The following is a 24756-nucleotide window of genomic DNA, read 5'->3' on the forward strand; positions in this document are numbered from 1 at the left end:
AACTTTTCGTACATCGCTATCTGTTACAGTTGGAACTTTTGCTGACCATTGGAGCGCCTTCAATGGCTCAATTATTTGCCCCAATCCTCGTTTTTTCTCCAGTTGAGTTGGTTTGATTTCGGTTTTGGTCTTGTTCTTGGCTGCTACAAGGATAATTCCTCGTGGCGTCAGTCAAGCGCTCACCCATAGACATAAATATTTAAGGACACACACTGGATTTGAGCCGCGCTTTCGAGTGTTATTAGCGTAATTGAGTTTGCTAGCCAATTATGCATGCAATGAGCCAGAAACGCCAACGTTCGCCGCCTTCAAAAACTGAACCCAAAAATTTAAAGACCGTCCTTGAATCGCCCATTTGAATGGAAAGTTCGTGGCTGGGTTGCAGGATTCGGACGCGTCGTCTGTGCAACAGTTCTTGAAAATTGCATTTTCTTAATTTATTTGCTATGCTAATTTATTTATTGACTGGCCACGAATGCCACAGCCCAATGTCATTTGGCACAGAGGACACGGCCCATGGCATCCTGAAAATCACGCAGACAAGTGCATATTAAACAGCAGGGGTCACACTTTTGGGTTCAAAAATGTATTGAAGCAAAGGAAACTTAAATAAATATAAATGAGCAAAAATTGTATATGTATATTTAATAACTAACAACAAGTCATCTTTATTATTATTTTAATATAGTTTATCTATCATACCAATACTCATTGCTAGTATTGTGAACTCGTCTGTATGTGCAGCCAATTGCATTCTGCATTCAGTTCGTGAAGGGAATGCCCCAAAATGAAGCAGGAAGTGTGCTTTCATTCAGCCAGCAGAAATGCTGATTTTTGGTGGAGGTGTGGCAAATTGAACACATGTTCATTGCCAAATTCTTGAATTAAATTGGCTATGGGCATCAGCAATATCATGCAGGTTTCCCAATTGATAATCACAAAATTTACATTCGGGTGTTAGTAATTAAAATATGGAAACCAAGAGAGAAGAAAGTTCTAAATATAACACAAAAGATACAAATAAATTAAAGTTTGTACTCCTTAAAGTATCTACACATACATATCTACATTCCTTTAAACATATATCAGCATTTCTTGCGCCTTAAATTATTACACAATCCTGATAACTCATTTATGGCGTGTCGTCTGTGCTATCTTTGTATCTTTGTATCTATTTCGCACACTTAAAAAGTTGGCATAAAAAGCACAAAAGCCACAAGCGCACCAAAAAAAAAAAAAAACAATAAAACCGAGTGTAAAACGCAAAAAGTAACCACCAGAAGGGAAACAACAAATTCGACAAAATGTTTGCCCTTCGCGCAGACAATGCAAGTTAAATTACGTCACGCAAGCGAATTTAACCCCGAAAAAATGGCAAAAAAGATACTGTGTGAATTTTTGGGTGCCAGCACCAACACACACACTCACAGGAGCAGGATGCCCCTGTGGATATGCAACGCTCAATTTGCCATTGCCAACCACAATGGCAACCGAAATTGGCAACTTAATTTATGTGCTGCGCTAATTAGCACCATAATTTAATTTCCAATTGGCAAACGGAAAAAACGGAAAAAATGGGGAAAGCGAGTGTTGAAAAACGGGGGAAAATGGAAAATGGCGGAAGCTTGGGTGGCGAAAACGAGAACTGGGCTAACAATGCATTGCCTGTTGCTGCCAATCACATATGCTTCGTTTAAGCTGAGATTTCGTGGGTAAACAATATGCACTTTCGCCTTTTTAAGTACTCTTTATAAAAGGTAAATTAGTTGATATATGTAATATTATTTTTGCTTTGTTTTTAATTATTATTAGTGCTATAATTTCCATTTATATTTCTAATTATTTATTTATTTAAGAATTTGTTATGTTTAATTGCCGACTCGGCTAACTTTCTCAACTCAAAAAAGATTTTTGCACTTTTAAAGGGTATCTGTGTGACTGAGTTACTTTAGATATGAAAGTTCCCACATTTCACATTTCTTATTTATTTTCCGATCACTTGCGCGCCGCATGCGAAATTCCGAGAAAAAATCCCGAGCTGCCGAAATAAAATCGAATTAAATGCAGTGCACATATGTCGCCACCCCGTGGATCCCCCCCTTAATTTTTTGCGACCATCCTTTCGACCCCATCGCACCCCCCCCCCCCCTGACGTGCGCACACGCCCCCTAACAAATGATGTTGACCGCCCATGGTCATGGATGCTAATTAATCTTGATTTTCAGAGCGGGCAAAGCACGCAAGCAGGAGGAACTGTGAGTGTCCTTACGTCAAAGTGACAATTAAATTAATCATGATGGCAAACGATTATGTCAACAGGACACAGTGACACACACATGGACTAGAGGAGCGCCGGCGGGGGAGCTGGACTAAAAAAGGATGTCGCACATGTCCATGGGAGCAGCGAAGTATTCATGTCTCTGCTGCTTCAAAATCTAATTATAGCCGGGCATCAAACTTATAATTAACATTTCGACCGCAGCACAAAAATTGGAATGTGCGAAAGAAACGAGCAAAGCGCCAAAAGCAGTTACTTACGTTGCATGTGCTAGACATTTTTAATTAGTTTTGCGGTTGACACATAAACTTTAGCATTGACTTTAATTTTAAAGATGTTTTATTTAAAATTGGTGTGGCAAACTTTTCACTGTTCTCCCTTTCCTCTTTTTGTCAAAATCAACTCCGTTTAGTTTATTGTTTAACAACATGACACTATTTCTCAGCGTTCTGATGATTTTACTGTTTCTCTGGTTGGAAGTGTACAATTGTTGAAGTACAATTTTCAAACTACGCGCCTTCTGAAACAGGGCTGTCGTGTTCGATCACAAACAGCCAGGTGGCAACGCTGTCACTCAGCATAAATGCAATCAATTTACTAAAGCATTAAGAACATATAGAAAAAAGGCAACTTCCAAATTCGAAATCACATAAGAAACTTCAAAAACTTATAAAATTAAAAACCAAAACCTCATAGTTTAATAGTTAAATTCTGTCGATTGTGTTATCGCTAGTAGTCCATCTCTAATCGCACGAGGTGAAGAAATCGCAAAAAATTTCGGAACGTTTATTGAATTAAACACACAAAACAATTGAAAATGACGGAAGCAGCGGAAATCAACGGCAGAGAAGAAGTGGAGGATGACGAGCAGGATCAAAAGCAAAAGAAATCCGACGTGAAACGACATGACGACGGCGCCGCAGGTAAATATTCCACATGCCCCCCTTCCTCATCCCATCAATCCATCATTCCACTAAAAATTGCACAAAAAAGTGGCATCTATGAAATATCATGTACTGGCGCTTAAAACTGGGAAGGAGTACATAGAAGTTTTGTACACCAATCCCATCTTAAAGTTCGAATAATATAGAGTATTAATACTAAAACTTCCATCTTGCTTTTAGATTTGGAACGTGTGACGGATTACGCCGAGGAAAAAGAGATCTCTGCGGACAATATATCCAGCGTAAGTACATTTATAAACAATATAATACTCGTATTAATAATATACTCTTTGTATTACTTACAGGCCGTGGAACAGTTTGGCAACCAGCGTAACAAGGAGAACGAACTGCGAGTAGCCAAAGAAAAGGAGCTCCAGAAGGTCCAAGTCAAGAAGGAGGACATTGAACTGATTGTACGTATGCGAAACTACTAGGAAATACTTTAATTGTAGAGATAGTTCCTTGTAAATCCCTAAGATTTACGAGTATTATGTGTTCCTCCTTTAGTTACCCATAGATAACTTCCCTCTGATCTCCCTTGGTAATGGATTTCCTCTGCCATTTCAGATGAACGAGCTGCTGGTTAGCAAGGCGCATGCCGAGAAAGTGCTCCGCGAGCAGAGCGGCGACGTGGTGGCCGCCTTGGAGGCCATCATCAGCAACTGAGGTGCTCGGGTTATCCGGAGTAATCGCCGTCTGTTCTTCTTTTATGTAGCGTAACACTGCTTTATTTGTACATTTATAAACTCTAGCGAAGAAAACAATACAAAACAAGATTTTTAAGCCCACAAGTTAGAGAATGAGTGGCTAAACGAATTCATTTTGGATTTATAATAACTTGCAATTTTATTCAGAGTATCGCCACTGCCCATGCGTTCGTGTCCTTAAGAAAAAACCGTTGACAATTTGACTATCAATATGTGATCATGCGTATCCGTGTATAATTTATGTTTATAGTTATCCGATTGCTAAATGAAAAAACAAGAGTCCTTCGTCTCAGCCGCCCACTTATACTCGTAAATATGACTTTTTGGCAGTTGCGTTTGCTTCGCTTTCACATATTGCCGATTGCTTTCTATGGAAATGAAAATGCCGATCGATGGATCGTGCTACCAAACGTTATTAGGGAAAATCTGATGCCTCATAGCAGCTCTATGCGTTTCCGTTTCCGGTTCGTTTTGTGTGGGGGAGAGAGGGTAGGTATTTAAATAGACATATAAATTATGAAACAAAATAGACAATGAAATTCATTTATAACAACTAAAGCAAAGTATGTAGTAACTACAACCCAGTTAAGGTTTAAAATGGTGGATTTGAGGATTAGCTTTTCGTGTGATAGCATTAACTAATTTATGTGATTAAATACTTTTGCAGATTCTCGCACGACGGCGTGTTGATGTTCTGCGCCTTTCTGTACAGGTCCCGATCGCCAAAGGTACGCGCCTTGGCCAGCATTGAGTCGCCTGTAGATCGTTTATGTTAATATCCGTTTAGTATAGTTGCTCTGTCTAACTTACGATAATTCCGCTCTCGACTGCAGGAGTGTTTTAGATGATTCACGAAGTCCTCTTCCACGGATTCCTCTAATCGGGCCACGGATCCCTGGTATTCTGAATAGAAGTTGTCCTTTACGTAGTATGGTACCTTCAGGGAGTTTGTCTCACGCTTCACCGAATATTTACTGCGGGTTAAGAAAGAAGCCAGATTAGTGCTTAGCCAAGGAAGGACTTTTTTAAGTATTTGCTTACTGAGAGGGCGTCAAGCTGTACATTGGGTCCGAGATGAAGAAGGACGACATCATGGAGAGTCCAATGAGCAGCAAGATGGGCAGCAAGTTGACCAAGGCCGAAGAGTTGTTACCCTTGATAAGGAGAAAAATGGTAATCGTTTAAGGTGCACAAATGGTTTCGACTCGGAACACGTACTTCTCGATCCTCGCGAGCCTGCTGACGACGTCGCTGCTGCCGCATGTAGACATTCTGCTGTGGGAATCCGCCGTTGAAGAACATATTGAACAGCTCCTCGGCACTGATGTCAGCCTGGAATCCACGCGAATATCCATACTCGTTGTTGTAGTACTGACCGTGACCATGGTGTCCGCCACCGTTGTTGCCGTGACCATTGTGCGACTCATTGATGCCATACAGGTCGTAGTTCTTGCGCTTTTCGGCATCCGTAAGTACGCCAGCAGCATTGCCGAGAGCCTTGAAAGCCTCCACGGACCCAGGAGCCTTATTCTTGTCAGGATGCAATTGCAGAGCCAGCTTCTTGTAGGCCTTTTTGATCTCCGAGTCAGTGGCCGTCTTGCTCACGCCCAGCACTTCGTAGTAGTCCTTACAGCTAATGAATACCAAATGGAATTAGTAATGTGAAAGGCTATATAGAGTGGTACCTACGTTTTGATCTTTCGCACAGCCTCCAACTGATCATTGGTGTAATCTGGGGCACTGGAGCGGGAATCAGAGTTCACACGTTTCCTCGGCCCGCTGTCCTTCTCATCGCTGGCAGCCGCTGTACGGGATTTGCCATTGCTTCCGTTGCTCGAAGTGCTCTTCACTTGGGCAAGCAGCCCTAAAAGATGGGAAAGAAACACGTCAACAGGTTAAAGGTCAATACTCATTTTATGCTTTGGATCTTTATTATAAAGATGTCGCAGGTGCTGCAAAGATGTTCTTTTAAAAATAGTGAGTGTAGTGTATCCTGTATTGTGTAATGACTACTACTTCACCGCTTTCCATCTTTAAAATATCGTTTAAGCTGTTTGACAATAGCTAATTCGATAAAGATCGTACCACTCTACTTGGCTAACCCACGACAGGTGCGACATAACAAACATAACTTTGTTGTTTCTACTGATAAGAACAAACCCGTAAGATAACCGCGTTTAAAAGGCAAGGAAAGCATGCTTGCCAAGTGAAATCGGATCGATTGATATGGGAATGTGGACGCAGTGAATCTAGTTACTTTGTTATCCTTACTTTTGGCATTCTCCGTGGGAAAGAGCCTCTCCGCCTTGAGAAGGAACTTCTCGGCCTTTTCGATTTTGCCCGCGGTGAGCGCTTGGACCGCGAGGTCGATGCACCGCTGGGCCTCGTCCTTGTTTCCGTCCATGGCGCCTTAGTGCGTAATCACTAGTATTAGCTAGTTAACTACGTGGTGATCAAAGTAAATAGTGAGGCTCCGCTCTCTTTATTTGTGTGCGTGAGCGTGTGACGTCTATGGGCTACGCACCAACACACACACGTACGCCTGCTGGGTTCTGGGCTCGAAAAGCCTTGTAAAGCACGGCTTTTTTAGCCTGACACCTTGCACCTTTTTCACTGTGAATTTGCTTTTCACGACACTTTCAATTTAATTGATTTATTTCGGTCAAATTTTTCGTCAGCCGAGAAAAACAAGGGAGTTGCCACACAGTCTAGAAAAAAACACCAACAGGGATGCTTTTCTATGCGAGTGGTGCCATTATATAGCTAGTTTTTATTGCTATAAGCCAGTCACTTAATATAATAAGATATAATAATGTGTAAGGATTCCAATATTTATTTTAAAACAGATTTTCAACATATCTGAAACAATGGTTAAAAACTTTAAATTTCTAATAATATTTTTATTATTTTATTATTATTAGCAGAGGGGACCAAGATTTAAGCAACTAGCTATAAAATAGTTGGCTAGTAAACAGCCAAAATTAGCCAAGTGGCCAGGCAGAGTTGCATTGCCGCAGCGTTGCCGGACCGCCGGCGACAAACATATGTATGCGTTCGTGTGGGTGGTAGCGTGTGAGTGTGTGCCGCAGCATGGGAAGCGAGTGATTCGCTGATTCGCCAAATTCGTCGTATTTACTTGGAAATTTGCAAACTAATAGCCAAGGGTCGCCGCCGAACGAGTGCAATCGAATTGGATGCAAAATCCGTTAATTAGGTGCATTGCGGCCGAAAACGTCATCGCCGCGAGTGCGACAGTGTGCGTGTCCCCAGTGCGTGCGCGCCCGTGAGTGTGTGTGTGTGTGCGTGTGTGTGGCGCAGTTCACACAACTTGGCCTGGAAAAAGTGAAAGAGTATTTTTTCGGCCATATTGTGTTGTCATAGCTGGAAAAAGTGCATTTCCCGGCCGTATGGAGATTCAGATCATATGCGAAAAAGTATTCGCTAAGCTAAAGTTTACTCAAAATCCCCCCAATGTCGCGTAAATAGGGCGACTTATGTAAAGTGGACAACGAGAAACTATTTACATTTACAAAGGTGCGTACGCGCGTGTGCCTGTGTGTGTCTGTGTGTGTGCGTGTGACTGTGTGAGGGAGAAGTGCATTCAATTGAAATGTTTGTTCATATTTTCATTACAAATTGCACGTTTATTATAAGGTTTACATGGTTTAATTGCAAGACTTAGGAACTACTTTTTGAGAGACATACGAACGGGAACACCTGAATTGGGTATCAGCGGTATTCCCTGGACGCCGAACTCAATCTCACACTTTTCCTTCCGGATCTCCAGATCGAAGTTCGACAAAACCTTGGCAATCGCTATCTTCACATTCACCTTTCCCATGCGGGCGCCTGGAAAATAGAGGGAAATTTCTTAGTTTCCATGGGAAATCGGAAAGAGATCAGAGGGATATTGAGTAGTTGAGTAGTACTATCTGTAGTATTTAAACTCCCATTTCACCCGGACTAAGTAGAACCTTTCTTACCGATACACATCCTGGGTCCCTCGCCGAATGGCAAATAGGCCGCCTGGGTGTAGTCCTTGCCATTCTCCAGATACCGTTCCGGTTTGTAGGCCAGCGGATCGGGGAAGTACTCCTCATCCCGGTGCATTCCGATGAGGGAGATTATGATGGGAGTACCCTTCTTGATCACAAGTTGGCTATCGGGCACAGGATAGTCCTTGGTGCAGATTCTATTCAGCAGTGGCAGAGCGGGATATTTGCGGGCAGTCTCTGTAAGAAAGTATACAATATTATATCATTTATTTATATGATATATTCCCATCAAAACCTACCGAGTACGCAGGCCTCCAGATACTTCATGTCCGAGATGGCGTCGTATGTCAGCTTTCCGCCGTGCTTTTCGATGGCACTGCGAACATCCTCCTTAGCCTTTTCCATCACTTCGGGATTTTGGGTTAGCTCGTACAGGGTAAAGGATGCTGTGGAGGCTGTCGTCTCGTAGCCGGCAACGTAGAAGAGGAATAGCTGGCCGGCAATCAAGTCCTTAGACATGGACTTAACTCCATTCTTAGTGCTTTCCGCCGACCAAATATTGTCGTCGGCATTGACCGATCCCTGATTCCGCAGCTGCAGCAGAAGTTGCAGCAGATCCTTGCGAACTATATTGTTCTGCTCTCGAAGATCGACGGTTCGGTTGGACAACTCGCGCATCCTTTCAGTGGCCTCCTGTTTCCAACCGATTTGAACGAAGAATTTCTCCAGCCTGAAAATGTTGAAAGATATAGGCTTTATGTTTAATAATGAATTCCACCTTTAACTTACCCGGGATACAGGAAACTAGATGCTCCACGAACAATATCTTCAAAGTTCTTACGGTTCACTTTTCGGCTAATAACCTGGAATTCGTTGTTGGGGTCCGCAAAGCTATCTACATCTAGTCCAAAAATAGTCGTGGCAATAATGTCGATGGCGTATCTAACAAAAGAAATAAATAGTGTACTTCATTAGCTGTTTATCAGATAAGGGGTATCTGTTTAAATACTTTTAGCAACGGCCATAAATTTCGAATGCGTTACGTTATATTAATTAGTAAGTTCATATTTCATAAGAGAACAAAACAATTGCAAGTTCTCAGTTCGCATGAAATAAGATGATTTATAAACCCATAACAATCTGTAACTGTGAATAGGTTGTACAAATAACAAGTGTAGTTTAGTATTTGTAAAAGTCAAATAATAAGCTGCATCTTTGTAACGCAATTGACATTTGCTAATCTAATCGCCACAACTTACGTAGCCATTAGCTTCTTGAGTTCCAGCTCTTTGGCGCCGGTCTCAGGCAGTTGCTTCCTAATGCTGTCCACCAACTTGTCTCCAACGGAATCTGAGGTCTCGAACATGGCCTTCAGTTTTCCGGACGTGAAAGAGGGCGTCAGCTTGGTGCGCAAGGACCTCCAGCTGGCTCCTTCCATTTGGAACAAACTCGCGGACATGGGATCGTTCTTCTCATCCACATAAACGCCACGATCGTGGAAACTGGCAAAGTCCTTGACCAACACATCGTGGGCCAGTTGAGCATCTCGGACCAGAAGAGCCGGTCTCAATGTGAGATACAAACCGATCACCGGTTCCTTTGTCGACTTGTACATGTCGTAGATGGCCATTCCGAAGGATCGCTTTCCCTTCGTCACTGATTCCAGCGCACCGAACGGTATGCTCGCTCCCGTCGATGGGAATCCCTTGCGATCCCAGTAGCTAAATGTCCACTTGAGATAGACATATAGCAGCGTGACTGCAGCGATTAGCAAGTATATGCCAATCATATTGAATCTATTCTGTTTACTATGTCCGCACTTCTAGCGGTCTACAACGCAACTGACCGGTCGTAGCCGACTGCCGATTTATAGTCGTTAGGCTGGCAAACAATTTCGCCATATGGCTGGGGTGATTACCTTATCTTTGAGCTCGGACGTAAACAAATCCACTCGAGGCGTGCGATTCCCTTAGGGGTAGGTCGGTCAGTCTGCCTGTTTGGTCTTGCCTGGAGGATCGGATCCCTCGCAATGAGTATATCGTATAGTGCTTTCTCAGTGTGACACGACAACTTTGAAATTCTCAGCGGGCGGCAAAAAAGTGCCGACGAATCGTTAGTATATTGGTAGGTAGCATTTTTTTTTTTTGACCCACCTAGCCAACCCTGCACTGGTGATACGGGAAATCGTTCCGAGATAATGATGGAGCACTTGTCTTTATATATTCTTGAGGGCGTATCGGAATTGAGGAGCTTGGTTTATATGCATTGATCAACACTGATCGCATCTTGGGAATTTATAATGGCACTTGTGCCAATCACTTATATACGCCTGTGATTGATCGTATGCACATAACTCTTATGCATCTCAACAACGGTTATACAACTATTTAAAGGCACGAGAAGCTGGCTAATGATGTATATACGTAAGAATTTATAACACTTAGTCATAGTAAAGGTGTTATTTTTATCTGGGACCCCTTTACCGATTTGGTTTTGTTTTAATTTGTTGATTTTTCACATATGTAAAGGAACATTCTATCTATTTCCGCCTTAGTAATTATGTATAACTAGTTTGTTGTATACACACAATCATTAAAAATTTACAACACTAACAATTAGGAAACTATTTATAAACTGCGAAAACAGGTTAATAACGTATGTATAGAATAACTTATAACATACCTTCATAGTAAAAGTTTAAAATTTATCTGGGACCTCCAAACTGATTTTGTTGTACTATTGCTAATTAATTAAAAGATATATATGTACATAGATACTATATTATTATCTTATCATTTAAATTTGATTAAACTTTTGCAATTGCTATCTTCACATTTACTTTTCCTAAGCCAGAAAATACGCAGTATTTTATCTTTCAGATCATTTTAGATCTGTATCTTGTGATGGTTTCTTAGCGATGCATTTTCTAGCAGTTGGGTTGTTATTTTTGCCATATTTCAGGTAGTGCTTTGGCTGATAGCTTATGGGATTGTGGAAAATCTCGGAATTAAGGTGGCTACCTAAAAGATAGATTACAATGGTAATTTTATTTTTTCAGCATAATCTTGCTAATGGTTACTTGGTAGTCCCCAGTAAAAATTCGGTTCAGAATTGCAAGAACTGGGTAATTGCAGATCCTGAAAGATTTATATTAGTAGGTAAATTAGTAGGTATATTGAAAACTGCACTTTTTAACAAACTGCACAAGGTACAGTTCTTCAGGAACTTAATGTTAATCGTGTCTTTTGATTGTTTTATAGTTTATATCAAAATTTGTTTCTATTTATAAATGTTGCTTAAACCAGTCTAATCACATTCGAATACTTGATGGATGTACTTAATTTAAATGAAGCAGATAACTGGTTACCTTATCGAAGTGATATAGTTTGTGGGTTGCGCCGAATCGGATTGACCTAGGCCCAGGGGCTATCCCCAATGTTTTGAAGAACCTGTGACTTGCACATATGTATCCCTACAAGCAGACCAACTCTCTCCGCCCCACAAAACTTTTCGCTTGCCTGGCACCGCCTGTTTTGACCCGCTTTGTTGACTTTGACGTTTATGGTAGCGGTCTTCGATGTTCAGGTTGTTCACTTGAGAACTTTGTGCTGTCAAAGTAATTTGTTGTTGCTCTCCGCCACGTTGTTGCCGTTGTTGTTTTTGTGCAGCGAGTGGCAACGACTTTGGTTAAGTATGTAAGCAGTACCCGCACAATGGAAACAACAATAAAAACAACAATGATATAAAGACAACAACAACAGCATGCGGCATACGAAGTCGAAGACGTTGAACCGATTCGAGTATTTCGATTCTTATATATGGGGTTTTTGTTTCTGAAATTCGTTGGCTGTATGCAAATAATTTTAAAAATACAATTACAGCCGCGCTAAAAAATGAATGTTTTGGGTCTAATTTTGTCATTTTTGGTAAGAAAATGGGGTTCTAAAATGACTAGCCTACAAAATTATTGAGTTTATTTTAATACAAATTGAATGTTTAAATTTTTTGTTGTATGCATGTATGTGAATCAAAATGTTGTTCTTATAAAACCATTTGATTCTATTGTCTTGCTCTCAGTTGTTAGCAACCAAACAAAACCAGATTGAAACAAGTTCGTTTTATTTGTTGCACGAAATTTATTAACATCATTAAATTAATTGGTATATAATTGTCAACATTAATGCATTCCTCGCCTTTTCCAGACATCTTGACTCGCTTGGCTTTGGCTTGTAAATTACAGGAAGGAACAGCAGTAATAACTTAAACAAGGTGAGTTTCTTTCCAAGATCTCTGCAATTAAATCGGGATTACTGGTGCGGTCAGTGGTTAGCAATGTTTTCAATTGAACAGTGCCATCGGCAATTATTAAGTCATTAATTCCGGGGGATTAGCTTTCTCTCTCTCTATCTCTCTTATCTTTTAAGCTGCCGACTTGCTCACCCTTAAATAGCCTTGATAAGGGCCTTGATAGTCGGCAGCCACCGCATGGAGCTTTCAGCATTGTTCTGCAGAGAGTTGTTCACTTGGCCTTTTACTAGCTAAATCCTAGCATTTGTAGGATTTTAGTTCAAGTTTATAAACAACAAATTTTACTTTAATGATAATCAAAACAAACAGTATAAAAAATATCTAACTGGATTTAAGTGTTACTGCAATCTCAATTACTCAATTTGAAATCTGTTTTCTTGCTGCCCAAATGTATGCAACTCTATGAATTTTTGTATCTCAAAACAAGTGAAATCCTATTAGATATCCTTTTCTTAGACGCCTAAAAGAGCGCAATATATATTGTAACTAGATCTAATCGGATAATTTATAATAAATAACAAAACTAAGAACCAATTAAACAAGAATGTGCCCTAGGAACATTTTTGTTTGTAATTGGGGTAGAGTGGTTTGCATAAAACTTCTACTATATTTGTATCTTATCTTTTTCTACCAAATTCCTTTATGAGATGTAGCTACTTTTTGAGAACTTCTCATTTGTAGTTCGAACTGTGGTTCTTCGCTCTCAAAAAATGCTGGATTCCAAAGCTCCGTTTCGTGCTCTCCGAAGCTTTTCGGCAAAAGCAAAACAAACACACAATGGAAGCAAAACAAAAAATATATATTAAGAAAAAAGCTCTTCAGTCGTCAGCTGCTGCGCGTAGCGAGTAGTAGTTTGTGTGTGCTTTCCTCGGAAAAATAATTCACATCTGTGTTGCTAACCGATTTTCCGCTTTAACACCCACAATTCGCAACGGTAAATGGTCAGGCGTAAGCAAGAGAGTGTCGAGAATTTTTAAGTTGACGAAAAACGGCAGTTTTCTCGAATATCGTGCAGCTTAAACGAGTGACCTTAATCCAAAAGCCGTAAACCTTAAAATGTATTAACATTTTTCGGAGTTCAAAAACACGCGCAATTAAACACACAAAGTGAATGACAAACGAGCTTTGGCAAACTCAACAAGACAACAACGACAGGCCTTAACAACTTCCTCAATCTAACGCCCTTCGAAATGTTTTAGGCTATGTATATACACAGCTATATGGAAATAGACCCAGCCTCAAGCTCGAAACTCGAGAATAAAGCGAGCAAAGAAGCTGAAAAGCAAGGCAACTTTTTCTATATATTTGAGTAGAGTCGGCTTTTTAACACCCGGCACGGGCTATTGCTTTCTCGTTCTTGTTCTACCACACGCCTCCCACCCCCTTCTCTTTCACACCACCCCTAAGTGGCCCACTCTCTCTTTCTTTTGATTGTGACGCAAATCACATGTTTATAATGCCGAAATCGAATTTGATTAAATTTTTATTAACAGGTATATGTTTAAAAAACAAAGCTTTCCGAGCCACAGCGTTGCCAGATGGGCAGGAAAAGTCGAAACAAAAAAATATTTCCGAAATAGCATTGATATTTTCAAAGGAGCGAGAAAGAGAGGGCTAGCTTGGGTGTACTACACATGTTTGAACGTGCATAAGCTTTTCCGTTCGTGCAGTTCAATTAAAAACATGTGCTGCCCCCTGTCCAATATTTTTGTTTATTGTTTATAAATGAGAGAACTTTGTTCGCCCTCTCCCCCTCCCTCTCGCTCTTCTCTAGCAGCCATCTCGCTTGCTCTTGCGGTAAATAAGCAGCTGAGGTCAGCGAGCAAACGCCGGCGCAGCTTTTTTGTGTCTTTGCAAACACAAAATGGTAGCTTTTTCACTTGCGCAGGTTGTGAGCTTTTTGGTTTTCTTTCTTTATTTTTTTCTATATGGTTTTTTGTATGTATAAAAGTGGAATCGAGCGATATAGGAAGAACCTTGTATGCTCATGACTATGGAATGGAATTTAGTGTGTGGTTTTTGTTTTATTTAATTTAGTTTCTCCATCCATCATGCTTGCTCTCATACCGCCGTCTTTCTCGCTGTAGTTTTTGGAGAGCGCCCCTTCTTACAGCAGAAGAAGAATCTTCCGCCGAGGGTCTCTTCTTCTACCAGCGACTTGGGGCGTCAGTGGTGACCTCCAAAGCTGCTTTTGCACTGATTTATTTTGCCGGCCAGCTGCGGAAGCGTTGCTCTTCTTCGTTTCTTCATTCGTAGTTTTGTATTTTTTCGTATTTATTGATTTCATTACTATTTGGCCGAGGCTGAGCGTTTTTTAATGCCGGCAATCCATGTGCAAATGCCACGAAAGAGACAAACGCATAGCGGGTGAAAGAGGCAGAGCTATCTCCATACAATAGTCTTTGTTTAATTTAGCTTATCGCACGAAATTCTGCTGATAAGTTGAATCAGTTTTTTTTTTATTTTGATGTTGTTTCTGTATCTTTTGTTGCTGGCTTTATTTTTATTTTGATTTGGCATTGAACATGGTACGCTGGTTTTTTCACCCTTCTCTTTCGGTGAGTCGGTGCGAGTGAGAGAGTGAGAGGGACGCGATTATATTTGTGAGCTGTTTGACTTTTTTGATAATTTCGCGTGCAAATATCACGTATACGACGGGTTGTACCGAACTTGGTCATTATATGGTCGCACACGTTCGCCTCGCAATTGAATGTGATAAAATTGATGTGCCATTACTTGGTATTCTTTGTTGTCAGAGGTGTTCGATAAAAAACAGAGCATATTTCAAGGCGTGCTGTCGTTGTTATTGAAGCTCCAAACTCAAAGTGTTATACTTTGTATTAAACCTCACTAAATTACCTTTAAACTACCCAGATTAAAAGCAAGATGACGTTGATGTGCTAACAATTACTGAAAGATCTTTGAAAAGTGCCAAAAACAAGAATTACCTATAATATAGTAAATCAATAAAACAAAATCATCGTCAACTTGGAAAACTCAAAGCAAACGTTTTGATTTTCCATTTGAGTTCCGTGTGGGAAGTTGTAGAAGAAAAACCTTCAAAGTGGATACCCTGGCGCTGCCTCTCGGAGGGCTATCTCATGTTAGAATGGCTCTAGCCAGGTAAGAACTACCATTCGATAACTGCATTTAGATTATATTTTATTGAAATCATGTTAGGGGTGTTCATTAAATTCATTTAAACCGTAAATCTCTAAAACCTTTCAGCAGTTTTATGGATAAAGAACTCCGTAACTCTCGAAGATATTATTTTGATATATTTTAATGTGGGATTCTATAGATACATATATAAACAAACCCAGTTGCATAGTCACAGAATTGCCCAGGAAATGTCAAAACATCCATAGGATTCGATGATCTTTACGGAGCAATTAGTGATGCCCACGCTAGTAACGAAAATTCAATGTCGTCGCAAATGGTGATTACCGTTAAGCTATGAAAAACACATCCACAATAACAAAATGCAAGGCGAGTGCGCGAAATCGAGGAAACAATCAAACGAAATGTGCAACATTTGATGCGCTCGTGTGTGTGCATTGCATTAAAATTCAGGGGCAATGCCGTGCCTAGATGTAATTACCGTTATAGTCAAGTGCAAACCATATGGCAGATAAATATCGCCTGACCCCTCGCTTTTCAAAAGTGTAATGAAATACGAGGAAAATAATGGAAATGCATTCAGAGTATGAACAAGTTTTACATACATATGCACAGAAAGTATAAAATATTGGAAAGGGATATATGTACATAACTGTTCAATAAAGTTAAAAAGGGTTAATATCTTTATCTTCTGTGTAGAAGCTGGCGTAATTGTAATGTGTAGCCCTTTTATCAAAGAGAGAGAGCGAGAGTAAGAAGTAGATATATTACTGTTAAAGGGCTGTGGGAGGTAAGTGGAGTGAGAGGCAAAGGCCCTTGTGCTCTTTACTTTCACGGACTCGAATTTCCAAATGTTTATAGCATTGAATTCCCTATTTTCACTATTTATAGAGAAAGTGAGCAATGGATTTGAGTGATCTTTTGCTCTGTGAAAGAGAGGGGGAGCGGAAAAATGGGCGTGAGAGCGAGTGAGCATGTAAGCCTCGTGCTAATTCATTTTAATTCATTTGACCGAAGGTGAATTTGCTGCGGGTGGGAGCGAGAGCGCGAGAGGAAGAAGAAGCAGGGCGCACATGTGCACTATAGTAATCCCTCTCTCACTTTGTTTATGTTTTGTTTTTGTAACGGGTTATTTCAATTGTTGTAGCTGAAGCTATTTTTTTCTAATTGTCTATGAGGAAGTGTGTGCAAGCTCTTTGTAGTTGTTTTGTACTTAGGTTTTTTTTTTTCTCTATTTTTCTATTTTGTGCGAAGGTGTTTCCATTTGTAATTACAATTACATGCCTCTGCCTTCGAGTGTGCTTGTATGTGTCAGAGAACTGCAAGGGTGGCACTTTTTTACCACTCGACTCACACCCTACAATTTTGTGTGCGGGTGCTACCCGCCACGCACATCGCGGGTACTTACAAACACACAGTATAAATCTGAACATGTAGACAAGACACCCCGTTGTGCGCGCACCCGAATCAATACGGTGCTCCGCGTCGCGGGTGCCGATCACACACTGCCTAAAAAGGGATGAGTGAGAAAAACACTTGTGGGTATACCGTTAAACACATGGGTGTTTCCAAAAATACTCGGGTGTTTCCAAAAATACTCGAGTGGTCTCGTAGGTAATCGAGTCACAGACAAGATGCGTAACTCCATGCGTTTTACACTCCATACGTTTACACACTATTCTTTCGGCGTGGCTCTAGACTTTGTCGAATACTTTGTAAAATGCCCTTCATCTTATTATTATATATTATTATTATTATTATTATTAATTATATATATTATATAATATTTTATTATATTATATATTATTAATATAATATATATATATATATATTATATTATATATTATTATATATTATATATATTAATAACGTTATTATTATTTAAATATAGATTATAGTAAAAATAATAGTACATAATGTCACAAAATTCATTTCAAAAATTACTTTATATAAGAATATTTGTCATTAGAGTATTCAGGTAGCGACGTGTGAAAAATAAATAACGGAATGATTCGAAACGGGTGGCACCCTTTGAGTCCATCAAAGACGTGAGCACGAAATTTTTCTTGGGTATTCCCTTTTACCCTTCATTTCTTATACCCGTCACGCTTCCTCCCATACAAATTTTAGGCGTACAAAAAATGACCAGAGAACTGCAGCCCGCATACAAAAAATGACGTGCGGCCGATCGTTGACTGTGCGTCCACTCACCCAAACGGCTCTTGCGCAGCAGGCCTCGGGTGGTTTTTTTACTCGTAACAAAAACACAACGTCGGTAAAACACTCGAGTATTTTGTGTTGCCGCAAGTAGGGTGTCAAAAAAAACGGGGTGCCTAGAGTACCGAGTGTTTATCGGGTGGACGTAGAGTGCGAGTGGCGGGCTGCAGTTCTCTGGTATGTGTGCCCGTTTGTTTGATGTAATCATGGGTTACAAAAGCGTTTTGCTATTGCTATTGCTGTTTCAATTTGTGCGATAAGGTCGTTTTGCTCTATGATTTTGCGTAATTACATTTGATAATGTTTCAATGTGAAAACCTTTGCGGGACCAGGCATATGAGGGCAATTTAAGTTGACTCTGTAGTTACTGTAGTAATGTATCTATATTCATAATCAAGTGGAAGTTCTTTGCATTTGCTAGCACAGTGAACAAATTATACCTTATTATTATGCATAATGCAATTAAAATTCTTAATTCTTATGCCATTGATTAGCTTATGATTTCCTAATGATATGTTTATATATTTACATACAAAAGAGTTCTGATTATAATCCGCATATACTCTTTGAATTTCAACAACATCCTTGATAGACCAAACAATTTCTATATCTTAATTTCAAGTTAGCCAACAATTGGCTTAGCTCAGGAATTTCACCGGCCAAAAGATGACATTTTCCAAATATTGCCCAATATCTTTTCCTGACACATTCAATATGCCGTTCGGCGTTCAAGGTTCTTTGAGTTTGTCGCATTTGTGACACTGAGATTGACAGACAGACAGACTGTGTGAGCTGATGGCGAACCTGTTGAAGAGCTTTTAAGGTCCCATGGTTTTATCAGATCGACTGGGGATGGGGGAAATCAATGTGGTCACTGAGAGTGAAGGTTTTCCCCCTATTAGGCCAATCCATAATTTCCATTCGGGCCGAGACCCTCAAGCTCTGTCGTTTCCGATTGATAAAGGGTAGAGAGCGTGGTGAAAAGAGCCCGAAACATTCGCGTTCTATATTTATATCGATGACATGATTTCATTTCAATGTTCATGCCACAAAACTCACGATTCCGCGCCCGATAACAATGACACAATTCAAGTGTAACTGTGTGGGTGTTGTCGCCTCTGTGCGTGTGTGTGTGCGTGTATCTAAGGTTGTTGTGGCTGTTGTTGTCAGCCACCCGCAACGAAGCTACAATCATTGACCCTCATGCCTTCACAACTGGCTAACACTCACATGGACTCGAAACGGAGAGGTGTGTGTGTGCGTTTGTGGGCGGAAGGGAACCTAACTAACTTATTGATTCAAAATTTGTTGGCCATATACATATGAACATACTTTGTAGGCCTATCAACTGGCAGCCTAATTGGTTAACCGTACCAAGGGTATTACGATGCGATATGGGTCGAGGCGAAATTAATGGATTCTCATGCCGAAGATACAGATACATTTACAGCTCTCAACCCAATTTTGTCAAGAAGCTCAAACAGAGCTATCATAACATTACATTATCAGTGACGTCTTTGACAGTCCGATGGCAAATCATGGCATTTCAATTAGAGTTTTGCATTGGGGTTTATGTTGCCTTTAATCAGAAATCGACAATGAAATACACAATTTTATAGCTGGCCGTTGTTTGAATCTTTGGTAGAACCAAATTTAAATGACCCTGATATTTATTGGCATTTGAAGGCTGACAAAATGAGTTATAGTGATGCTTACGTTTCAAAGTTGAATGGACTATTGAAAACATGTGTATTTTAAGTTTCTGACAGCTTTTTAGTTTTCAAGCTCAAAAGCAACGGATGGAAAGAAATTAAATGTGAATGATACAGATATTTTATTTGTATAAAACCATTTGTAATAGGTCAATTATTAGTCGCCTTCATTTAGCCTTTAATTTGGATTTGCCTAAGCGCCCCAATCGCAACCAATCTCAATTACAGCACTTCATTCTCGCCCGCAATTCGCAATCCGCAATCGCATTCAAACATTCGAATGCGAAACAACAAACAGAAATGTTTACAACAAAACGCGACGAAACAATGCACACAGTCGAAAGGAGGTGGAGGCTAAAAGCAAAAAAGCAAAACAACGCAGCCGAGCAGAGCGTCGGCAGAGCTGCAGCAGAGCCACGGCAGCGCTGCTCAGCGACAAAAATGCAGCTAAAAAAAAGAAAAAAGCTAAAAAGCGTTGGCGGCGTGCTCGATACCAAAGCGTTGCAGTCGCCGTCGACGTCGCTGCCCGGCCTCTGCTACGATTTAGCCTCGTTACAAGCACAAGCGGTCGGTCGGTTGCTTTGGAGGTGTCAGCTGAGGTGCCAATCTTTTCGTTACAAAATAATGACTGAATCAGGCCTATGAAATGTAATGGAATAGGAATGCCCAAGAATAATACAAAAATGTAGTTCCAAAACTTTGAAAAAATTGTTTCTTTGGAGGGATAACAAAAAATGAGTAACAAAAAATAATAATAAATAAATACAAATAATTAAAAATAAATAAAAATAATAAAAAAAAATAAAAAAAAGCAGGTTTTATAAACAGCTTTATTGTAGATATTAAAAACCTTTTTATGTATGTCCCATAGCTTACCGTAATTCAAATATTACCGTTTGATTCTCTTTCTTTTAATCTGTAAAAGTTCTCTACTTCAGTTGGCCATCCCTTTTTTTCTGCAGTGCACCTTGGCCGCGCCCTCGCAACGCTGGCTGCGCAGTCGCCCTCGCATGTGGCCACAGAAATCGAAATCTTAGCCCCGAATTCGTCACCAACTTTGGATTTGGACACTACTTACATGCCGCCGACGCGGACAGCGACGCCGACGTCGCTGCCGGCAGCGTGTACTACTTTTGTTTTCATTGAAAACGTTTGCTGTAATGTTTGTGGTATGCTACGCTCTCGCTCTCTCCCTTGCTCTCCTGCTGCTGGTTCTCTCTCGCTCTCGCTCCCTCTCTCTCTCTCTCTGCTGCTCTGCTGCACCAGGCTCTGTCGACGTCGCTGCCTGGCGTTGCCTCGCTCATTTGTTTTGGGTCGTATTGACCTTCTTAAAAAGTAGGTAACCTCATTTCTCATTTATCGTGTACAACTTACATGCTGCTGCTCTGCCGACGCCTCTGTCGCTCTGCTCCCACCTCTGCCGGCGTCGCTGCCGAGGGTGGGGGGCTTGTCTCCTCAGCGGCCAAAATATATATGTACATAAACAACAAAAAAAATCAAAAACTTGCGCGCCAAAGAAACATCGCACGCATTTCGCCACCAAATGCAACGCCTTCAATTGCTTGGCCAAGATTCTTTTATTGGTTGTAATCTTCTCGCACTTGAGGAAAAAAAACTCATTATTTTAGAGGCCGACAACTGAGCGATTCCCTTTCTCAAAATGGTCAAATAACTGTCAAATAAGTGGAAAATAGATATATTAAAATTAAAGAAATGTTAAATATTTCTGACTTCAAATCAGTTTAATAACTTCATTACTCTTAAACAAAATGTTTTAAATTCTTATACCAATAAACTTGATAAGTATTTATATTTTTTTTTCTAAGAAGGCTAAATCCCTTTAGAATTTTGGCCTAAATACATTTTGAAGGGCATCTCAGAAAAGTTAGACCCGTGCTCATTGGAAGGGCATTGTGCTACTGCAAATGCCCCATTAGCTTTGTCTCTCTATTTCCCCATTCTATTTGCCCATTTCGAAGCTACATACATAAGTGAATCGCCAAGTGATCGCTTCCTAGTGCCCCAATGCGCTGACGTCACACTGTGGCGACACTGACAGAAATAATTGCTACGAAATTTTGAGAGCGGGGGGTGGGGGTGGCAAGGTTTCCGTTTCGGCGCTAGATTATGTTTCAGACTTTTCCGAAGGTGAGGCATAATAATTTGAAAAGTGTGTAATGTGTTTTCCTACGCTGATTGCACTTGGAATTTATGCTGCGGCGGCGGCTCCCTTGGTTTACTTATGTCTATAAATTTGAGTGTGCGTGCATAAACATTGAACAGTTTTTTGTACTATTTTTTTTTTCTTTTTTGCTTGTTTGTATTTTGTGTTTTGCTCGCTGAACTATAGCAAACCCAAACTGAACTGAACTCAACTCAACTGAGCAGAGCAGCGCCGAGCGGAGCAGCGAGTTGTCGTCGCAGTCTCGTTTACTATTGACACCATTAATGTTGCCCCAATGTAGGTCAATTGCGCGCTAATTGCCCCGCCACTCGCCTTCTGCCGGGGGTCGTTTCGCCTCCTCTCAATGCTGAAAACTGCCACTGCCACTGCCTCTGTGCGCTGCCTCAGCTGCCGCTGATTGAAGCTCTGCTAGCTAGCTGACCTTTTAGGCCGCGGGAGCAGTGCGAGCAAGTTGGCCAAAATGTGTCACTTTGGGCATGTTTTAAATGTCGGGTAATAGGTCCTGTATTTCGAGTAGAGGGAATAGTGGGAATAGTTGTTCAAAGATGTTGACTTCTTCATTACATTCAGATTCTCAGGGTTGCCGCATAACGGAATGTCCGTGAAGAACAGGGTATAATCAAGCTTATATTGCTCACATAATTGATTATCTTTAATATCAATATGCAACTTAAGTATTAGCCAAGATAGTGTTTGGTAATTCTTAAGAATAATTCTCAAACCTGTGATGTTTAGATACAATATTATGATGTACGGATTCTTCACTTAGTAAATATAAAACAAAAAAAAAATAATAAAAATAAAAAATAATAAAAATAAAAAAAAATAATAATAAAAATAAAAAAAAATAATAATAAAAATAAAAAAAAAAATAAAAAAATAAAAAATAATAATAAAAATTAAAAAATACTTATAAAAATAAAAAAAAATAATAATAAAAATAAAAAAAAAATAATAATAAAAATAATAAAAAAAATAAATAAAAAATAAATATTAAGAAAGTATTAGCCAAGCTCATTTGAACAAAGGTGGCTTGAACATTGTTACCTAAGTTAATACATTCTTGGAAGGTCTAAAAATAGCACATCTTATTTTAAAAATTGCTGGTTTCACTTGCGCATTTGTAATCTGCCATACGCAACAGCGTTACGCCGAAATTGCTCATATTACGCATACGCCGTGTGAGACAGCTTGGTAACCACAAAATAACTCTCAACGCACTGGAATCGCTGCTGCTGTCTTTTTGTTGTTGGGTTCTCTTTTTTTTTTTTTTTTTTTGGGGCAACCAGCCCCAAACTCTGACCTAGTTTCCGCCTTTTTGGGCACCGAAAAAAAAAACTTTTGTTGTACATTTATTTCTCTGGCTTTGTATTTTTGCATATTTTATGATTTAATCAAAGGAAATTATACACGCATGCAGAGCATCCCAGGGTGTGTGCCCTGGGGAACGAATCAGACGAATCAGCGTAGTGAAGTTAAGTTAAGTTCCCTCCACCGCACACACACACACACACACACAACCACGGGGCTGGGGCAATAAAACCGAAACTTGACCTAATTCTGAAAACTGAAAACTGAATTCTGATGCCTTTTTGTCTCCACTTTCGGGCCTGCTAGAAGTGGTTGTTTTCGTCTCTGTACACAACATTCATCTTGCGTAGCTGCGAGTATTTTAATTATGGCATTTCCAATAAACAATTGTAGGTGGTTGTTGGTTGGCAGGGGAAAATATACAAAAATCGATCTATGAGCTGAGTGAACCACTTGGGAAATCGAATTGCGCTGCTTATGGAAATCATTCGATAAGCAATGAAAACAAGGCAATTGGGTAATGCCACAAAATGTGTTGAGTACGATATGTAATATTATTAAACGAAATGCTACGATACGCGCTTGTACTGCAGTTTTGAAACAAAGCAGATCTGTCAGATTTATGTGCATTTGGGGTTATTTAATCAAGTTTCAAAACTAATTTTCACATCTTAAGTGCAATGAGGAAAAATGTGCTGATCAAAGAAATCGAATTACATATTTCTGTAAAGATTTAATGGATTTTAATGATATATGCGATCCAATGCCACATGGTCTAATTGCAGTTCCACATAAAAGCTGTTTATTTAATAGATTATGAACCGAATAAATGGTTTTCAATCGTGTGCAACTCAAGGAAGTTTCGCTTATAAACACTTTTATGTGGCCACACGAAGTTCTGTTTTACAAACAGTGAAACGATTGATAATAATTTCTTGTTGATTTTTTGTTCGTATTTTTCTTAGAGTATATCAATCTTTAGATGTTGAAACGCCCAAATGATGTTGTTTCCTTCTTCGTTCCGCCTTTTCACCTCCCACTTTTGTCTTGTTTGGCTTCTTTATAATTTCCATTCGCAAACTACAATTATTTGATTCACTTGAATCGCACCAGATGGTTTATATATGTGTGTAGAGGCTTCTCCTCCTTTGATTAATACAATCGTTCCTCTGGCGGGACACCCCTTGCCCCCCCGCCAAGTACAGCCCTGCCCACAGTTGCGCTTCTATTTCATTACTACTATTATTACGCTCAGTTTTTGTTGTTGTCGACTGCCTGTTGCTAGCCAATGTCTTTCTTTCCCTCTCTCTTGCTGGCCTCCTTGTCTCGCTCAGCGTAATTTACGCGGTCCAATACTTTTTGCGCTCAACTTATGAAGGGCATGTGTCCTATAAAGTTCAGAGTTTACAAAGTATTTGGATATTTTCATGGTTTTGAGAAACAAATGTGTTTTCTGAATAAACTTAATTTCAAGGTTAACTATTTTTATTTAAATAAATCAGTACTATATGTGTATAGTAGTTAGAAAGAAAATCAAGTATACGTCTTAAATGAAAAAAATATACTAAATTTCAGTATTTTTTTATATTCGCTTTAAGTAAATACACATAATTAAAGATTATTGGTTTCAAATAAAAAAAAATATACTAAATTGCAGTATTTTTATATCCTCTATAATATGTATTTATATTAATAAAGAATATTGTTTTATATTCGTTCAATATTTTAATTTTTAAGCGCACCTTTAAAGGATCTTCTTTTCCTACTGAACACTGATTTTGATAGGGTATTCGTCTCGTGTATCCACCGCCGTTGTCATCTGTTTCATTTTTTAATTCGCTTATTCCCTTGGTCTGTCTCGGGTTGGCCGTAGGTATTTCATTTCATTGGCCACCGGGCGATGGGAACAGTAAAACCCAGGCCAACTGAACTGAACTGCGACTGAGAGTCGAGCAACGTTCTAACCTTGTAATACCCGA

The 24756-nt window shown here is 39.8% G+C and overlaps 4 protein-coding genes across 6 annotated transcripts in view; 2 read left to right on the top strand and 2 right to left on the bottom strand.

Moving 5' to 3' along the window:
• Window positions 1-2719: 2719 nt before the first annotated feature.
• Window positions 2720-4038, top strand: LOC6728150 (huntingtin-interacting protein K). The gene is made up of 4 exons (XM_002103464.4): window positions 2720-3201; window positions 3403-3464; window positions 3528-3635; window positions 3790-4038. Exons 1-4 carry the CDS (start codon window positions 3096-3098, stop codon window positions 3886-3888), a joined length of 375 nt encoding a protein of 124 aa, XP_002103500.1. The 5' UTR covers window positions 2720-3095; the 3' UTR covers window positions 3889-4038.
• A 4-nt stretch (window positions 4039-4042) lies between these two features.
• Window positions 4043-6659, bottom strand: LOC6728151 (dnaJ homolog subfamily B member 12). Of its 2 annotated transcripts, XM_016175284.3 has the most exons (7): window positions 6201-6659; window positions 5619-5793; window positions 5148-5562; window positions 4971-5083; window positions 4740-4903; window positions 4589-4685; window positions 4043-4374 (listed from the first exon to the last, which is right to left on the bottom strand). In XM_016175284.3, exons 1-7 carry the CDS (start codon window positions 6331-6333, stop codon window positions 4332-4334), a joined length of 1140 nt encoding a protein of 379 aa, XP_016034762.1. In that variant the 5' UTR covers window positions 6334-6659; the 3' UTR covers window positions 4043-4331. The 2 variants fall into 2 exon arrangements, with proteins under 2 accessions (XP_016034762.1, XP_002103501.1); XM_002103465.4 differs by having other exon boundaries at window positions 4043-4685.
• Window positions 6660-6958: 299 nt separating this feature from the next.
• Window positions 6959-24756, top strand: part of LOC6728154 (protein roadkill) — a 60912-nt gene continuing 43114 nt past the window's right edge. Inside the window, exons 1-2 of one of the 2 annotated variants that reach the window (XM_016176763.3) lie at window positions 6959-7463; window positions 12127-12193. Coding sequence is in view for 1 of the 2 variants with exons in the window: in XM_016176761.3 (XP_016034763.1) it covers window positions 15342-15355 (14 nt within the window). In the remaining variant the exon portion in view is untranslated. Of the gene's footprint in view, window positions 7464-12126; window positions 12194-15336; window positions 15356-24756 lie in introns of those variants that run through there. The other variant, XM_016176761.3, reaches the window with a different exon arrangement.
• Window positions 7553-9785, bottom strand: LOC6728152 (probable cytochrome P450 6d5). The gene is made up of 5 exons (XM_002103466.4): window positions 9184-9785; window positions 8714-8866; window positions 8224-8654; window positions 7913-8161; window positions 7553-7778 (listed from the first exon to the last, which is right to left on the bottom strand). The coding sequence occupies exons 1-5, from the start codon at window positions 9711-9713 to the stop codon at window positions 7615-7617; spliced, it is 1527 nt and encodes a 508-aa protein (XP_002103502.1). The 5' UTR covers window positions 9714-9785; the 3' UTR covers window positions 7553-7614.

This window comes from Drosophila simulans, chromosome 3R (assembly GCF_016746395.2).
Source record: "Drosophila simulans strain w501 chromosome 3R, Prin_Dsim_3.1, whole genome shotgun sequence".
NCBI lineage: Eukaryota > Metazoa > Arthropoda > Insecta > Diptera > Drosophilidae > Drosophila > Drosophila simulans.

Excerpts from the sequence above, each read along its gene's own strand:
- LOC6728152 (XM_002103466.4), bottom strand. The coding sequence starts at position 9,713 with ATGATTGGCATATACTTGCTAATCGCTGCAGTCACGCTGCTATATGTC. Across the intron at positions 8,867-9,183 it reads CTCAAGAAGCTAATGGCTAC|ATACGCCATCGACATTATTG; the intron begins GTAAGTTGTGGC and ends TTCTTTTGTTAG. Across the intron at positions 7,779-7,912 it reads GGGACCCAGGATGTGTATCG|GCGCCCGCATGGGAAAGGTG; the intron begins GTAAGAAAGGTT and ends TCTATTTTCCAG.
- LOC6728151 (XM_016175284.3), bottom strand. The coding sequence starts at position 6,333 with ATGGACGGAAACAAGGACGAGGCCCAGCGGTGCATCGACCTCGCGGTC. Across the intron at positions 5,794-6,200 it reads TCCCACGGAGAATGCCAAAA|GGCTGCTTGCCCAAGTGAAG; the intron begins GTAAGGATAACA and ends CCCATCTTTTAG. Across the intron at positions 5,084-5,147 it reads AGGCTCGCGAGGATCGAGAA|GGTAACAACTCTTCGGCCTT; the intron begins GTACGTGTTCCG and ends CTCCTTATCAAG.
- LOC6728150 (XM_002103464.4), top strand. The coding sequence starts at position 3,096 with ATGACGGAAGCAGCGGAAATCAACGGCAGAGAAGAAGTGGAGGATGAC. Across the intron at positions 3,202-3,402 it reads ACATGACGACGGCGCCGCAG|ATTTGGAACGTGTGACGGAT; the intron begins GTAAATATTCCA and ends TCTTGCTTTTAG. Across the intron at positions 3,465-3,527 it reads CTGCGGACAATATATCCAGC|GCCGTGGAACAGTTTGGCAA; the intron begins GTAAGTACATTT and ends TATTACTTACAG.